General features: G+C 44.2%; 1 protein-coding gene across 1 annotated transcript in view; it reads right to left on the reverse strand.

The window, feature by feature from the left end:
* The window catches only part of LOC310823050 (regulating synaptic membrane exocytosis protein 1-like), a gene marked incomplete at its 5' end in the record, with an annotated part of 48,684 nt that overhangs the window by 23,213 nt on the left and 6,210 nt on the right, over positions 1-19,261 (reverse strand). The window contains 5 exons of the mRNA XM_083695729.1: positions 1-100; positions 399-439; positions 5,802-6,559; positions 6,686-6,966; positions 15,019-15,238. The exon at positions 1-100 is cut by the window's left edge and continues 11 nt beyond it. Of these exons, the coding sequence (XP_083551855.1) occupies positions 1-100; positions 399-439; positions 5,802-6,559; positions 6,686-6,966; positions 15,019-15,238 (1,400 nt within the window). The remainder of the gene's footprint in view (positions 101-398; positions 440-5,801; positions 6,560-6,685; positions 6,967-15,018; positions 15,239-19,261) is intronic.

Here is a 19,261-nt window from a genome sequence, read left to right on the forward strand (position 1 = left end):
GCAGTGCCCCGGCCTCTTTGGGCATAGCGCTTCTCTTGCTTAGGGTAATTCGGCCAATTAGATGGTCACCCTCTTTGGATGGTTGCCATGTCACCGGATGCTGTGTGAACAATGCACTGATTCAATCTAACAGCAGAGGAGCAATTACATTACATGACAGCTAGAGACTCTTAGAGTGACACCCACACTTCACAAAAGCACACAAATACATATGCTCACACTCATGCATACGTGCGCGCACGCACGCACGCACACACACACACACACACACACACACACACACACACACACACACACACACTCACTAGACATAAACCCATACACACTTAGGTACACTGAGATAGACACAGAAACACTCACACACTCACACACACACACACACACACTCAGTTACTTACATGCCACACAGTGGGGTCCAGTCGGTAGCACTCCCAGTCCCCTTGAAAAGAAATAGTGATCATGTCAACCAGGAGCGTGCGCAAACACACACACAGTGAGGGTACGCTGGCGTGACTGACTGGAGCTTGTTTTGTTTGATTGTTTAACTTTGTTAACAATCTGCCTTGATCTCTACCTCTCTATGTACTGCTTGCCTATTTGATCACCGGTGTGTGATCGTAGTCTCCAGTGTGCATCGATCATGCGGAGACTCAACTTCCCGCTAAGTGTTTGCTCTTATCGGACCCGATCGAATGTCAGCGTTGGCACCTGTCTGCCCTGCCCGGAGTGGCTAAACCCTTGTGGGCTGGTGACCGGAACTTTCCATCCCGGTAGACGGCTGATCTGGGACCGCAACTCTGTCTCCGTCGGCAACTGCCTCCCTTTAAGACCTACAGCGTCTCCCGATTGCCTACTATGTTGTGCATCTGCTGTCCTTCACCTGGATTTTATCAGCCCTGCTCCGTTCTGATGGAACTCGGATTTGAATTCCCCCTTCCACCGAACCTATCTGTGGACTACCGACAATGACGATCAGGTTCTCTACAGCTGCGCTGTACAGCCTCAATCATACTGTCCGTCCGATTGCGCAAATTATTAACTCTTTCTACACTGCTGGCTTTGGGAGGCTGTTTGAACACAACCCAAGAGACACCGCCCACATAATACCCTCTCTCTGGTCAACCTCATGCATTTGTGACAACAACATTGATCTAATGTGCCTAACTGAGACATGGCAAAGGCCCAACGAATACTAACTTCTCAACCAAGCTGCCCCCTCTGGATATGCTTACATTGACCAACCCCGTCCCTCTGGCCGCGGAGGAGGGCTTGCAGACATAATATGAAACTCAAACGAATTTCCATTGACAACCAACATCATTTGAGTGCCTGGCTGTGAAACTTTTTTCCCGCCAGCCAGTGCTGATTCTCTCCATCCACCATCCTCTACATACCTAACCCGTGTTCCCCGCTGTATTTTCAGACCTCATCACCTCTCTCAGCCCTCCCTGCCCTGTCACATTGTCACTTGGAGACTTTATGTGGACTCTGACACCTGTAATTTGGCTAAAGAGTTCTGTGCCTTCTTCAGCTGCCTCAGCTTTAACCAACTTATTGACATTGCCACCCATAACCGTGGTCATACACGTGACCTGGTGTGCTCAAATGGCCTCTGTCAACAATCTGACTGGTGCTGACTTGAGTCTCTCTGACCACAAAATAATCTCTATGGACTTTAAGATCACTCCACTTCCCAGATGACTTTAGGAACTTTCAACATCATTGCCCAGCTCCTGTCATCACCATGCTCAGCACCCTGTTCAGACAGGCTTTTAATGTATAGGGCTGTATGTTATGTATGTTCTGTGATGAATGTTCTCCCATATTTTAAATATAGCGCTGTACAAATTTAATGTATTATTATTATTATTATTATTATTATTATTACACACACACACAGACACAGACACAGACACACTCACACACACACCACAAAGTGCAAGAAGTATGGCGAGAGAGAAGGTGTATACACAGCACATACCAGCAGAGCTGCCACTATACACAACTCACCCAGATCTGGAGCCAATTTAGAACAGTTGTGTTTACAGAGGCAGGGCAGAGTTTATTGAATATTTATGTTTGGATGGGTACACTTCACCAAACTATTGACCAGGCCAAGGCCCCACGCTCCCATGAAAGCAAGAGACACTGAAAAACTGGGAAGGAGGTTTCTGTGTGATATAGTACTGCAAGTGTGTTGGGGTCTAAACAGTTATAAAGCAAATTTAGGATATCTTGTCTAGTTTTGGCAATACACGTGTTATGCCACGCCAAGAAACTAAGAAGTAAAATAACTTCCTATGATTTACATTCATTCCAATGATATGTGACATATATACTGTAGTGATGTTAGGTAATCAGACAAGCTATGAAAATCAACTCCAGCGTGTGTGTCCATGCATGCATTTATGTGTGTGTATGAGTGTGTGTACATTATGTGTGCTTGCATGTGTGTGTGGGTAGATGTCTTTGTGCATTTGTGTGTGTGTGTGTGTGTGTGTGTGTGTGTGTGTGTGTGTGTGTGTGTGTGTGTGTGTGTGTGCAGTAGAATGATTTACATGCCTGAACACTCCTCCACTGCCAACAAACACATCTCGCAGTTAACCAGGTCTCAAGTCAGAGCTAAAAAAGGAAACACGACTGGCTACCACACTGGTATGTTTACAACCAGGTTTGACAAATCTCCTCTTCCTCTCTCACATGATTGATAGGACATCTTCATCTGGTTTCAATCCAGGGTGGTACATAGGTGTCACATACAGTTGGCACAAATAGCATTAAATCAAAGTGGGCCTAAGTCAAGTCTTACACACTGGGTGCCCAGTGTGAAAATGTTTGTTTCTGGTAACATGGGGAAAGTATGATATAGGGCCAGACTCCAGTGTAGTCTACTCAATATGAGTAACCTATTTTTTCCAGGTACTCTGGAAAGTCGAGTAAATAATCAGGAAAAAGCTGTGACAAGATGGATCAACCAATGTACATAGGATATGGCTGTAAAACTATAGCTAATGGTAAGAACAAGGCTAGGAGGAAAGCGACTAGGAAAAAGCTACAACTACAGCTGGCTACAACTTGGCTAGCTAAACATGACAGTGTAAAAGGGTCAATCCAAAGTGAATAGCTAGAATATCAATTGACTGCACAGTGGTTAGTACATGGCTGGAACAGAAGTGAAACTAAGGACTGCCCTGGCAATGCAGTTGCTTTTATATGATTGAAAGAGGTGGCTAGGGCTTGTTTTGCATTAACTATGAAGTTTAGGGGGTTAGGATATTATTTGCAGTAGCTGTGACATAGCAAGGACATGACAAGGTTACAGAGGCGACTGTGTTCCCAGGCTCCGGGGCAAGTCTGCACTCTGGCTCTGGGTCACATAAGGTCACAACAAGAGTCACACTGTCCTGTCTAATCCTGAGGCCCAGTCATGGTCAGAATATCACACACACACACAAACACACACACACACACACACACACACACACACACACACACACACACACACACACACACACACACACACACACACACACACACACACAACACAAACACACAAACATACACACACACACACACACACACACACACACAGCCTCTTTAACCAAACCACATCCAGTGAAGTTAAATATATCAAGCTAAGAGTACACCCTAACCTATAACAATAGACTGTATAACAAGACATAGCATGACCATCATCACTTTTTGAATATGTAGCCCTATGGGAATTCTGGGTATTTCCTAAACTCTTTGTATTTTTATTTTCTTTATTTTCTTTTCAAACATGTTTTCCAGAATGTTAAAAATGTTTAAATACTGTTTACATGCATTAAAAATATGTATTAGTTAAAATGCACTTACCTGGAGTGAGGACCAATCAGGAGTCGGGGGGAAAGGTCAGGAAGTTGCAGGAAGACGAACGTTGGAGAAGACGCGAAGAGAAGGTGTCCGGATGGAGAAAGAGAGAGAACGGCCACGTTAGAAGTTGGTAAAACACCAAGTTAATGCGTGATATAGTAAATGTGCTTTAAGACTGCACGAAGAGTGAGTTTATAGACATTTTACTTGAAGTTTACAGTGTAATAGTTGACGGTTTTGAAGAACTCGGTTAGAGTTTTCACCGAGGAGAAAGAGCGGACGGCTAGTCAGCGCGATTTAGCTAAGAGGACTTTGCCAGCTAGGTTGCCCTTTTGTACATCGTCTGAGGAAGCACTTATCTCCAGAACCATATCTGCTTTGCTGTCGGACGACGTCTTCTTTTGTTTGCTGCGCAACGGCGCGAAGCGACCATTTTGTTTAAGGTCTCCACGATCCCGAGCAACGTTACGGGCCTGCCACGTGTCCTCCTTTGACTGCGACTTGCGGTTTGGGTACCCATTCATTTCATTGAGCATTTATTTAGTCATTTGCCGGCTTAGCTTTAGCTTCAAGTGAAACTGAATGTGTGTGAATGTGTGGTCATTGAACTGAACTGTGTTCATTTGTATTGCACTTGAAAAGCCAAACCAAATCATTTTACTTTTTTTACTTTTATACTCAAACTGTTTATATGTAAATACTATATATTTCAGTAAATAGTTGAAAAGTATTTCTGTTGAAGACTTGCATTTCATTGGATTAATGATTATCGGTGACATTTCTATTGAAGCTTATTACATGATTAATATTGTTAGCTATTTAAAATAGTTAAAATATTAATGTAACTTTAAAAGCTAAGGCTTATTTAACTAAGCACGGATGATAGTTACATACGTTTAGTGATTTATTTCAGTTAGCTATATAGTCACTATTGACATTTTGCATTAAGTTAAAAGCCTAATGGTAGGTATTATTGGTGTAATGTGAAGAGGTGTAAATGCTAACAAGTAGGTAATAATTAGGTAATTACATTAGAGCATTAATTAACACTAGAGAGAGAGATCTCTCGCTACATAGGAATTCGGGGAGCGCACTCCACACTAATAGCCAGACACGCTAGGGGGCGCTACAAATACATTTATTATTGATATATTTTCGTGATATAAAATACATTGCAGATAGAGGTACCAGAATACTGTTGCCTTCTTGTGGCATAATGTCTCATCACACTCTGATCTAAAGTCATAAAGACCAGTCAATGTCTCCTTACCTGTAATATACAACGTTATAATGTAGAATGAGACCTTAGGGTTGGATTGTAATACTGAAGACAGCAGACTGTGAGACTGAGCAGCTCTCTCTGCTATTTACATTTATCCTCGAAGTGTGAGTGTGTTAAAAAGGCAGTGTCCAAACTCACTCACTCACTCACACATCTTCAACACAGGAAAGCACAACCTCACAAGCACTGGCCCGTGTATTCCTATTGGTTTAGCTGCCAACCATTCACAGCTCAGTTATCAACCACTTGCCCCTACCCTTTGAGCAGTCCTATACATCGTTTGAGAGGATTTGATAGGTGAAAGCAATATCATAATAGCTTCATCTTGCCCTCTTATTTGTAGGGTGGAAATGTGGCCGTATTATAAATATATGCAATTTAGCAGACAACTTCATCCAAAGCAATGTACACTAATTAGTGAGCACATACATTTTAATCCCCAATGGGAATCAAACCCACAACCTTAGCATTGCTAACACCATGCTCTACCAACTGAGCCACACAGGACCATTGAGAACTGCACAAGACCATCCAGTCCTCTCGGAAGCACTGAACAGTCACTTTCAGGTCAGAGTTACATTATTAGTAGGTTAGCTGTGGTTAAGAATTGTGGGTTATCCTAGATATGTGAATGTAGACGTACTTCTTGGGGCCTCTCTCTCACCTCTCTCGCTGACACTCTCGATCTCGGCATCCTCGCAGCTGCTATACTCCGGTGTAGTCACGCCTTCTTCCTCCGAGCTGCTGACAGATGTCTGTCTTTTCCCCCCGACGCCGCCTCCACGCTTCGACTTGTAGGGCCGCGGTGGGGGCGGCCGCAGGGACTCTGATTGGTCAGAGCTAAGCGAATCATTGCGCAGCATGCTCTCTGCTTTCTCCCGTTTGGTCCGTCGCAGAAGGGAGGCCTGACCAGGAGCCAAGGCCATGCCTTGAGCCGAGCCGGGGGGCTCCCTGAGTTCAGGGGGCTGGGGCTGTAGAGGGCCATGATCCTGTGGCCCGCCGACGCCCCCCACCGTCGTTCTCTGGCCCAGCCTAGCATCAGGCCGCCCCCCAACACCCACACCCTCACCCCCGAGCCCAGGCATCCCTATCCCCAACCCCCCTCCTCCTTGCCCCTTGGTCAGTAGAGGGTGCCTGCCCCCCAGGGTCTCCCCCGGTTGGGGCTGGGCCAGGTAGTGGGGGTTGGCGGCGTCCAAGAGGTACCCCTCCTCTATCCTTTGTGGGTCGCCACTCCTGGTAACCCCCCCTCCCCCAACGGGGTCGTGTTCCAAGGAGCGGCCCTTCATCAGCCGCCGGCTCTCCCTCCGCTCCCGGGGGTCCCGGTCCATGGACACCTGGGTTTGGAGTCTGGGCTGACCTGGCCGCCGCTCTCCACGACCCCCTCCCTTACCACTGTGGTCCGGACCAGAGCCTGGCTTTCTCCTGGAGGGGGAGAGAGCGATGTGTGGGGGGAGGGGGGGTTCAGGTTTATATAGGGATACAGGTTTATATAGGGATACAGAGTAACCATTTCCTGCTATTAACTGTGTGAGTGGTCATATAGCTTACGTGTCTCGCGGAGGCTCGCTACGTGAACGAGCAGAGGGTGTTTCAGGTCCAGGCGCCATCCCGGGGTCGCCGGGGTAATGGGGGTCATGTGGCATTGCTGTGGAGCCCAAGGGGACATGGGATCGTGAGCGGAGCTTCTTGTCACCGGGGGTTTGGCCACACATGGATGGGTCACTGATGGCCAGGCCCAGAACAGACTTACCGCCTGGACCTGAGAACCATTGGCCTGGCTTAGTGAGGATCTCCTGCTGCTTACGGCAGTTATTACACACCCACATCACCTGAGGGAACAGATACATAATTATTATACTGTAAATAAACACCCTAATCACCTGGAAGTAGACAGATATACAGTTATTACATTTGGAAGTACACACATTGTTATCACACATTTATTACAGACCAACTTGCCCAACTCCTCTGTCAAGCATTTCAAGCTCAGCATCAAACACTGTTTATGGCCTTGAAACAGGAAGTGATAAACAGTGCGGCCTGAGGCGTCTAGTGCTGCCAATGGAACAGTCAGTGGGCAAGATAATAATAAGAGCCAATGACATCACTACTGAGAACCGGTTTACATTACATGAGAGCGGGGGGAAAGGAGACGGAGGGGATGAAGGGAAGGCAGGAATACAGGGGAGAGTGGAGAAGAGGAGGGAGTGAGGGAGGTGATGAGAGTGAGGTGAGTCGCTCTTTTCTGGCCACCAGTGTTGTCATTACTACATAACAGTCCCTGATGGCCCCTTAAAGGGAACTGAAATAAAACACCTTGGCATGTTCCATATTCCACTCTCCCCCATTCCCCCTCTCTTTCCCTCCTCCAGATTGCTTTTGATTAAAGCCACAAAAGCCAAAGAGAAAACACACCAACGCAGCTATATTTATCCCACCAACCACCCAGCACCATCAGGGAGAGGGAAACACGCACACACACACAACACACATAAAGATGGAGCACATGTACAGAGCACATGCTCGCACACACATATAGTCGACGGACAGACACCTGACACACACACTCACACAGAGAAAAGCAAACAATACTCTCAGTGGAGCAGAGCTTTGGTGAAGAAATCCACCAGCCCACCGATCCCTGCTGCCAGACGCAAGCAGCCGATCCCTGCCAGACGGAAGCAGAAGATCCCAGCCAGGTCCAAGCAGCTCTCCAACACAACACATACTTGCATAAGCCTCCCACCACCACCACCAATACTATCCTAGTTTACCGTACAGCCAGTAATACATACAATAAGTCAGCTATAGGGCCATTGTCACTGCATTGTCATTGTCACTTGAGCCAAAACTGACATTGTGTATGCAACAAGCCAACTATCGTTAATAATGGTTCCTTTGACTACTACTAAACAATGTTTAGGATTCATGAATCCCAATCCCTGAAAGAAAAAGCATGGAAAGGGAGGGATAGGCAGCTCCAAACAGGGATGTTGGAGTTGGGCTGTGCAGACAGGATTCAAACTAACACACACACACACACTAATCTACAACAAATCAGATGCACAATCCACAACTGTCAGTGGTGGTGAACCCTTGTAGTAAGGGATTAGAGAGGCACTCTAATTCCACAGTGTGTGTGTGTGTGCATGTAAGCAAGAGAGGGAGTGAAAGAGAAAGAGTGGGGCAGAATACAAAATCCTAACAATATGTTCTGGGTTGATAACAACCTGGTCAAAACAGACATTCTTGAAAACACTTTCTTCCACTTAAGAGGCAGTGGACCCTAAGAATTGCTTTTTTTATGAGAGCCAAAGATAATCCTCAAGTAATCCTGGTATTAGATCACATCCTGATTTGAAGCAGCCAGTAGCATGGAGTCATACTTGGGCAGATTGCAGCAAACACAAAGCTTTTACACACACACTCCCAACAGAAGCATATCACATGAGCAAATCAGAGAGAGAGAGAGAGTGTTTAGTGTAGTTAGTATGTGTGTGTTGTGTGTTCATGTGTGCATGTGGCATAACAATGAATTATCCAGTGTTGAAATCTCTAAGATTTTGTATTGTGACTGGTTCCTAGAGAGAGATGCACTCTGTAACCATAGTTACTGCATGTTCTTCAGTTCAACTAAGGTGTCTCCTGCCCCTTTTGTAATGCACATGCCTGAGGGAACTTAGAGAGCCTGATAGTAGAATTCTTTCAATTGATCTAAAATTCTAACATTTGTATTTTTAGCAGGATTTTATGGAGTCATGAGGTAGGATATGGAATGGAGTGGGGAGAGCAGCCTATAGCCACTGGATGACTGGTTTCTTAAAGGAGAAAGTGGGATGACCAGCCTATGGCCACTGTTCTGACTGGTTATCATAATGGTAAAGGACAAGGTTAAAAACCGGACACCAAAGATCAGCAGCACTGTAAAAGTGAGTGGTGTCCTAAGAAATGGGGTGGAGGTGGGGGGCGGCAGCGGCGGGGAGGTAATGAGTAGCTTGTTACCACACTAATCATCAGCTTCATCACTGGGCTAATTAACACCCAATCAGCTTATCTCCCTCTACCTCTTTCCCTTTTCCCCCTCTCCCTTTTTCTTACTTCCCCCTTCTCTCTCCGCATCTCTTCATTCATCTCTCTCTCTGTTATTCTCTCCTGTCGCCATTCTCTCTCTCTGTTTCCTCTTCTGATTCCCTCTCTTCCATATAATCCAATGTGTTCTGATCTCATTGACCAGTGAAAAAGGGGTGCAGACTTAAACGATGACCACTAGTGTCCCTCCTGACAATCTTTTCTCACAGGTGAGATGGATGGAGTTTCCCTTCACGGGTGATGGGAGGGGGTTGACTGGCCAGGACGTGTTCCCAATGACAACTTGATGTACAACAAGCAATGCACCAGCCATAATTCAGAGAACCATAAATCATGGGTAAGGATGAAAGACAAAAAGGACATTAGTGTCCATTGGGGCTAATGAGGCTGTATATCAGCACGCCCAAACACCAGTGACACACACACACATACAGTTAGGTCCATATATATTTGGACTCTGACACAATTTTTTTTATTTTAGCTGTTTACCAAAACATATTCAAGTTACAGTTATATAATGAATATGGGTTTAAAGTGCGGACTCCCAGCTTTAATTTGAGGGTATTCACATCCAAATTGGAGGAAGGGTTTAGGAATTACAGCTCTTTAATATGTAGCCCCCTCTTTTTCAAGGGACCAAAAGTAATTGGACAATTGACTCAAAAGCAGTTTCATGGACAGGTGTGGGCTATTCCTTTGTTATTTCTTTATCGATTAAGCAGGTAAAAGGTCTGTGTTGATTCCAAGTGTGGCATTTGCATTTGGAAGCTGTTGCTATGAACGCAAAACATGCGGTCAAAGGAGCTCTCAATGCAAGTGAAACAGGCCATCCTTACGCTGCAAAAACATCCATCAGAGAGATAGCGGCAACATTAGGAGTGGCCAAATCAACAGTTTGATACATTCTGAGAGAAAAAGAACGCACTGGTGAGCTCGGCAACACAAAAAGGCCTGAATGTCTACGGAAGACAACAGTGGTGGATGATTGCAGGATCCTTCACAGGTAAAGAAAAACCCCTTCACAACATCTAACCAAGTGAAGAACACTCTCCAGGAGGTAGACATATTATCCAAGTCTACTATAAAGAGAAGACTTCACAAGAGCAAATACAGAGGGTTCACCACAAGGTGCAAACCATACATAAGCCTCAAGAATAGAATGGCCAGATTAGACTTAGCCCAGTTCCGGAACAGCATTATTTGGACAGATGAAACTAAGATCAACCTGTGCCAGCATGATGGGAAGAAAAAAGAAGGCTTGGAACTGCTCATGGTCCAAAGCATACCACATCATCTATAAAACACGGTGGAAGCAGTGTGATGGCATGGGCATGCATGGCTTCCAAAGGCACTGGGTCACTAGTGTTTATTGATGATGTGACAGAAGACAGAAGTAGCCGGATGAATTCTGAAGTGTTGAGGGATATACTGTCCAAATTCAACAAAGTTGATTGGACGGTGCTTCACAGTACAGATGGACAATGACCCAAAACATACTGCGAAAGCAACCCAGGAGTTTTTTAAGGCAAAGAAGTGGAATATTCTGCAATGGCCGAGTCAATCACCTGATCTCAACCTGATCGAGCATGCATTTCACTTGCTGAAGACAAAACTAAAGGCAGAAAGACCCACGAACAAACAACAACTGACAAACAACAACACACAAACACACACGCACACACACACAAAAAGGGAAAACATTTTAAGAGCACATAGATGATGTTTTGGGTCAACCCAACCTCTGACTCTTTCTCCTGCCAGATATACGTTTGCCTCTGACAAGGCATCAGTGGGTCGAGATTAGACTGACATCTCCCATAAACAGTGGCTTTTCTGTGAGCTAAGCCAGTGGATAGCTCTTTGAATATGCACACACACACACACACACACACACACACACACACACACACACACACACACACACACACACACACACCCTGATGACCTGTGGGTACACATTTCTCCATTGAGGCCAGTGTGCTGCACTACTGCCTCTGGCCACTAGATGTCTGCAGAGCATTCAGTCACACCTGGCTCAGGCTTTACTCCGCTCCAGGTAGAAGTGGTAAAACTGAGCCTTGATGAGAAACTGGGTAAAATGATTTTCATTTTCAGATTGAAGTAATTTTCACGTACTCTAATCTGAAATGTGGATTTCAGAAACTATATGAGTGAGCTTTCTAGCCAGTGTCTTTTATTAACTAACATTTCAAACTTCATTTGATCCAAATAAATAATGAGGTCTGATTCATTCATTCATTCATGGAAACATCTGTCGATCCATCCATCTATTCATTTCATTACGATACTAAAAACAACTCCCTCTTTAGGGACTGTGTGCCGTAGCTCTGTGTGTAAAACAACAGGAAGAGAGATGACCCTACTCAGGAGCCAGTCAATGAGACATTTCCATGAGGCGAATGCAGAGAGCAAGACTATAGGATCAATAGTAATCATGAGCCGCTGTTGCGTTCAGGGGAGATGACACATCGCTCTCTGGTTCTCAGTCCCCACAACGGCTGCGCAACAAACACATTTGTACACAAAAAGTCAGAAGCTCACAGTCTTGAGTCTGAAACAGATGAACTGAAACAAAACATGTAAAGAGTCTCAAAACGTCTCTCTATTGTAAAACAGCCTGAATATAGCGTCACATAAACAACAACTGAAACACATTCTGAGACAGAGCCTTTCCTTGGACATTACAATAAGAAGCAAAGACAGGGATAAGAGAGAGAGGGAGTGAATGAGAGAGAGACAGAGAGGGAGAGAAAGAGAAAGAGAGGGAGAGAGAGAGAAAAAGAAAGAGAGCGAATCAACACTTGGCTTCAGCACAAACAGAGATTTCACCAAATGAGGCAGCAATCACTGCAGATAATGATCACTGGCTTTCATTAGCCGCCACATAGGGGATTCAAAGGGGATAGATGCTATACATGGGTCTATGAAGGCTGTAGGAGTTAAGAAGGCTTTACACCGGCCCATGTGGGCTAGAGGCTACATAAGGCTACACACGGCAATACAAAACCTTCATTAGGCAATGCCAGCTACAGTACATACATAGGGACTACTGTATGTAGACTACTGTATATACAGGGGCTATAAAACCAATACATTGGGCGACAGGCATAGGAACCATTTTATCTTCTTTTAGCTCTATACTCAACAATAGTTTGGATTTGAAATCAAACAATTACTATGAGGTTAAAGTAGAGATTCTCAGCTTTAATTCAATGTTTTCTTGTTTTTCAACGGTGTTTCACCATTTAGAAATTACAAACCTTTTCATACATACAGTAGTCCCCCTATTTCAGGGCACCAAAAGCTTTGGAAAATTGGCTTGAGAGACGTCAATGAAGGTCAAGGCTGAAATATCAGAAAAACCAATCAGAAGCATAGCCTAAACCTTTGACTTGCCAAAATCAACAGTTTCGAACATCATTAAAAAAGAAAGAAAGCACTGGTGAGCTCAGCAATTGTAAATGGGCTGACTTCTACAGTGGATGACCAAAGACTGCTCACCATAATTAAGAAAAAACCCAAAACAACTGTCCCACAGATCAGGAACACTCTCCAGGAGGAAGACATGAATGTGTACAGAGGCTTTACTGCAAGGTGAAAACCACTAGTTATCCTCAAAAAGGAAGGTCAGGTTACAGTTTGCTAAAAACCCTGCAGAGGTCTGGAAAACAGTCTTGTGGACAGATAAGATGAATATTATCATGCACCAGAGTAATTGCAAGAGGAAAGTTCTAGGATCTGCCCAAGATGTGTGAGATGGTGGAGGGGCTGCTATGGTTTGGGCATGTATACTGTAGTTGCCACAATAACTGGCTAACTTGTCTTAATGTATGATGTTCCTGCTAACAGTGGCAGCAGAATGTATTCTGAAGTGTATCGAAACACCTTGTGACTTGTGACTCCAAATTCATTGGATGGCGCTTCTTCATACAGTAAGACAATGACCCCAAACATACTACCATAGCAACTAGGGAGTTTTTCATGGCCAAACAATGGAAAGTTCTTGACTGGCCAAGTCAATCTTCAGATTTAAATCCTATTGAACATGCACTGATGATAAGATTTTAGGCAAAATGACCTCAAAACAAATATGAACTGAAGATGGCTGCAGAACAGGCCTGGCAGAACATCACCAGAGAAAATACCCAGCATCTGTGGATCGCAGGCTTCAGGCAGTTATTGCATGGAAAGGATTATCAACTAAATATAAACTTGAGTACTTTATTTGGATATTATATTATTTTTTTCCAATACTTTTGGAGTCCTGAAATAGGGGGAGTATGTTTAAAAAATATCCAATTAAATTGGATAATCTCTACTTTGGCCCCATATTAATTTTTTGATTACAAATCCAAACTGTTGTAGTATAGAACTAAAAGAAGACAACATACTTCCTCTTTCCAATACTTATGGAGGGCACTGTATTTATCTGGCTATGTAAGATACATGCAGGGGCTACATCAATTCTACACAGGGTTATATAATTGATAGGGGTTACATAAGCTCTAAACAGGGGCTACAAAATATACATCTAGTAGCTACATAACGCTTGTAATGCCAAACTTTAATTTGGATTCAGTGGTATTGAAAACTTCTACTTGGGGAAGGGGGGGGGGGCATGACACCAAAGCATTGTTGGAAGATCCACTGCATTACTGAGCCAAGGAGCAGCAAAGTGATGATTTGTCGACCTTACAGAGGGAACCTGGCCAGGAGCATGTAAGGTTTTTAACTTGACATAACCGTAGAGGGTGTAAAAGGCATGTTCAGAGTAATGCCCAATCATGCTGTGTGTGTTACAGTATGCGGTCTTACTGTACAGGGGCGGAGGGAGGATGTACTTCTTAACAAATCACATAACTACATTTTTAAAGGAACAGAAAATGACTTTAAAATGAGACAAATGCCATTCAAAGTGTGCGAGTGATGTCATGAGATGTCATTAATCAAACATTGAAGCTCATGTTATTTTAATTCCCTCTGTCTGTTCACTCTATGAGGTTTCTTACAGTATGGTAGGATAGGAATATTGCAACAGTAAGTAAAGGTAAATGTGTGAAAAAAATGTTCGGGATGAAGGAACACTCACCACTTTGTCCTCCTTTAGTCACAGTGTCCACATGTGTGAGAAAAGGGAAACAAAAACAGAAATTGAGAGAGGGGAAAGCTCAACAGGTAAGTTATCCATATGTCATACGTCCCTCAGTGACGTCAACACTGTGCTCGTTAGGGGTAAAAACCTAATCAGGATGCACAGTGTGTGTGCAGGATATGCAGGGAGGCTATGTACTAACCCTTATGTTTGTCTGTGTGTGTGTGTGTGTGTGTGTGTGTGTGTGATTAAATATTGCACTGTGGGTGGCTTATCCATTTAAGAAGCCACTCTCCATGGTGCCCCTCCCCCCAACCCCTATACCCACTGTGATGTCAGCCCAGCACAGACCCCCCGGGGGAAAGACACTGAGACCCCCCTAGCACATAGCCCCATCTAATGCCCAATTAACCTTAACCAGCCTCTGCCTGGGTCACAAACACTGCTGCAGCCCAACCTCCCAGCATACACACTCTCTCTTTCTCTCTCTCATCACATCCACCTGAGCACCTGAGCACAAACACCTGTGCCCCTGCTATTGCCTGGACCACATACTGAGTCATCACATTAGAGCAAACAGTGTGTTTGCGATGTGTGTGTGTGTGTGTGTGTGTGGGGTGAGTGTGTGTGTGTGTGTGTGTGTGTGTGTGTGTATGTATGTCTACAACCTCCCTCTTACATTGTTGGAGCGCAGGGACACCCTCCCCCCGCAGCGGGCACAGAACTTGGTCTGGCAGTAGGAGCAGAGGTTGCCGCAGCCATCTGCAAACTTGGTCTTGTGGCAAACGCCGCAGGTGGGCGCGTCGTCCCGGTGCTGGCCCGTGTTGGTCTGCCGGCGCGTCTCCTCGCCCACCCGCCGCACCGTCTCCCGGTAGCTGGACAACTGCTGCTGGATACCTCTGAGAAAGAGGAGAGAGACAGAGAAAGAGTGGAAAAGAGAGAGGGAGTTGTAGGAGGAATAGGCATAGAGGGTTGGTGACGGGAGAGAAAGAGAGAGGGGGGAATGGGTAAGAGTGGGTATGGAGAAAGAGAGAAGGGCAATGAGAAAGAAGGGGAGTTGTTAGGGGGAGAGAGAGGGCAGTGGAGGAAATGGAGAGAGTGAAATAGGAGAGGGGGAGAGAGTGGAGGACATAGGTAGGCAGAGGTTTGAATTATGTTGGGAGAGAGAGGTGAACAAGAGAGAAGGAGAGAGAGAGGAGGAGTAGATGGAGTGGAAAAAAGAGGGGAAGAGATAGAAGAAAGTAATTGGGAGAGAAAAAGTTTTGTTTTCAGTCAAAAGGCAATAAACCTGCACACAATGCCACAGAAGTTCTATGTTGCAGAGAGTGGAGGCTACATGCATATCCACTCTTTTTAACTCACTTAAAGTTTTTACAGACAACATCCTGCAATGTTGAGAATACATCCAACAAAAACCACGAGCATTTAAAGTTATTCCTGCTCTATTTATTTGGGCTTTTTCCCTATCTGTTACAGTATGTTGTATTGTACTCCCTTTCATGAAAAACAAATGAAAAAACAAAAATACTTCAAAATGTATACAAGTGGTTTACAATTAAACATTCTGTCTAACGTGTTCTAGCTTTAAGGAAAAAAAAAAAAAAAGTCATTAAAAGACAGACATAATATCACATTTAAAACACAAAGTGATGGAATGAGATAGCAGTTTTAGACAGGTACAGTGTTAAAACAACATGCATTGTCATTAGGAGGCTTTGTACTTACAGACAGGGAGTCATTGGTGTAGCCTCCTCCCCCATCAAACCAGCCTTAAAAACTACAATTCCCACAAACAGATGAGGTCACAAAGAAGGAATAGACAGCTTAAACATCCATGCAGCCTTTAGCACAATAATCCACATACTTTCTCCTGGTAAAGGTGTCACAAAACAAACTGTTCCCTTGTCATACCCCAAAACAAATAGACTCATCAAGACCTCTCTAGTAACAGTGAGAGTCCTTGCATCCCCTGTAAGCACACACACACATGCGCACACACATGAATATACACACACACACACACACACACCCTTCTCTCTTCCTGTCAGCACCACAGGTCTCCAGTGCCTGTTGAACCCAAAGGTCAACCAGGGGTCACCTGCTGCTCAAACTCCTCAGGGTTCGTTTCCTCAGCTCAATGACTCTTGCTGTGTCACAAACCCTGTGCCAATACTTTAGAAAGGCACACTTCTTTCTTTCGGTCCTTCCTTCCTTCCTTCCTTCCTTCCTTCCCTTTCATGTTCAATCATGTTCAATCAGAGAAAATGGAAATTGGGCAATGTTTCATTTTATTACTTTCTCAAATCCATTATTTCTCAGAGCCACTTACACCTATTCTGAAAGTGGTGAAGCCCAGATCTTCAGCACATTCAGAACTGTTGTAAAACCTACCTCTACCACTGTGCCTTCTCCTCCCCTACATTATCCACAATCACTCTTCTGTCCACAGTCCACCATATCACATCACCCTGATACTAAAACCATAATCGTTTTAGTATTTTTTATGTCTAGTTGCTTTTTCTTTCTTTCCCTTTCTTTATTTTTTTTTACTCTGTACAGCGACTTAAATACATAAATAATAATAATTATTATTATTATTATTATTACTTAAAATGACTTCCACTTTCCACATATCAGGTATCCTTTCTTACTGAGATGAGAAAAGAGGGCTTTTTACAACTACCGGAAGGCTGACAGCTCTACTGCTCTGGCAAGTCCCTCTTAGGTGGGCCAACTTCATCAAACACACTGTGGGGGAATGTTTTGCAGACATGTAAAAACATCTTAATGAGAGTGAGAAAGAGAGAGAGAGAGAGAGAGAGGGAGAGAGAGGGAGAAAGGGTGAGAAAAAGAGGGTGACAGGCTGACAAGCAGCTCATTAAGAAAATCCAGAAACACTAAGATTCACAAACGAGATGCAAGGTTAAACCAAAGTGAGTCCCAGGTTTACTTTTCTACAAATGCTCACACACATACATACATACACCCGCACGCACACACGCAGGCACACACGCAGGCACGCACGTACACACACACACACACACACACACACTCCTCCCTCCTCTTCTTCACACCATTCAATACTTTTATAGGGAATAAAAATAACTCTTTGTGAAGTGCTAATAAGCCCAAGTGAGTGTTTTTCAAAACAAATGGTTCGCAATTCACTCTGAAAAACAACATTAGCATAAGGCCTCCCGTTCCTATGGTAGAACGCTGCCTTCTGGTTCTATGTAAAGCCAGTAAAAAACATAATTTAGAAAATCATAATGGACACCATGCCATATTGAAATGAAAAGGTCCAAACACTTACTTACTTATTACTTACATACTTATAATTGAGTGTACAGGGATCTGATCCTAGATCTGCAGATAGGCGCGACTACATTTGAGAGGTGAATGGGGCAACTCTTAAGTGCCGGGTGGTAAGGGCCTGACCATTGGTCACAACACCTGTTGTTAAGTCTTCTCACTGCTGGGGCCACAAGGAGTCATGTAGTAATGCGTTGTTACAGAGATGAAAAGCATGCCGTAACTCAGACACCTAACAAGGACAAACATACTGCAGACACACACACTCTCCCATTCATCAACCTCCCCCCATCCCCCCTCAGAGCTGCAGCTGTAAATCTTCTGCCACACACACACACACACACATACACACACACACACACACACACACACACACACAGACAGTAACACATACTACACACACATGCATGCACACATTGCACACATACGCAGACAGTATTACACACATACAAAGGAGTGTGTAAAAAACCTGTAGTGTAGTGTGGACCTGTATAGTATAGATGTACACTGTAACAAGGGCCTTGGGGTTCATTCTTGGCTCTACTCATAAGCATTCATAAAGTCCCCTTACACCGCTGCATCTCAGCTATAATGACTAAGGGCTCTATTCGTGACTCACCCTCTCATCTCGGATCGATATTCAAAAAGCTAGCGGACATGAATCAAATAACAATGAGGGAGTGTCAGAGGAAAGCGAGAGAAAATCACTTCGCAGCCATTTAGAAATTAAGCTCTCTCTCTCTCTCTCTCTCTCTCTCTCTCTCTCTCTCTCTCCTCTCTCTCTCTCTCTCCCTCTCTCTCTCTCTCTCTCTCTCTCCTCTCTCTCTCTCTCTCTCTCTCTCTCTCTCTCTCTCTCTCTCTCTCTCTCTCTCTCCATACAAGAGGAGTCATCCAAAAGATTGGTCTCTGTAAATTCTGAATCTTATAATAGATGAGCTTTAAAAAAAAGTTATTTCCTCCTCACGCTATTTGGAAGATTGAAAAAGGGTTGCCAGCTTTGGAAATTGGTCCCTGTAGCCCCGCTTAATAGTTTGCGTAGTGTGTGTGTGTGTGTGTGTGTGTGTGTGTGTGTGTGTGTGTGTGTGTGAGAGGGGAGTGGACAGAGAGAGAAAGGGTCCTTTCTCTCTCGCAGGAAGTTCAATACAGTAGGGGGCATCATCAGTAACTTTGGATTTACTGCACACTGACCACTGTACACATATATCCTAAACAATCAATTCAGCTTGTCTTTGCCTAAGACTCCACATTGACATCCTATCCCATTCTTCCCTGCACTGACCACCGCACACAAGCAAGAGCCTCATAGAGATTCTGTATAACACCTAAAATAACTAGCCAATTATGGAACAAAGATTTGAAATATCCCTATGGAGCTGAGATGCCTTCTGACAATAGAACATTTCATAAAGCCTTGAACATTCTGTAGAAATACACAAGATTGACTGGGGTCCAGAGGGATTCTCCTCAACTTTATAAGGACTTTATAACAACTAATAATAATGACATAACAGACGTCAGAAACATTCATGCCATCTTATGACAACTTGCTTTACATTCTAATGTAATACAATCTAACTCTTTTTATGGTATCGTCCGGGCACTTCTATTTC

The sequence above is a fragment of the Argentina silus genome (assembly GCF_951799395.1).
Source record: "Argentina silus genome assembly, chromosome: X".
Lineage (NCBI taxonomy): Eukaryota > Metazoa > Chordata > Actinopteri > Argentiniformes > Argentinidae > Argentina > Argentina silus.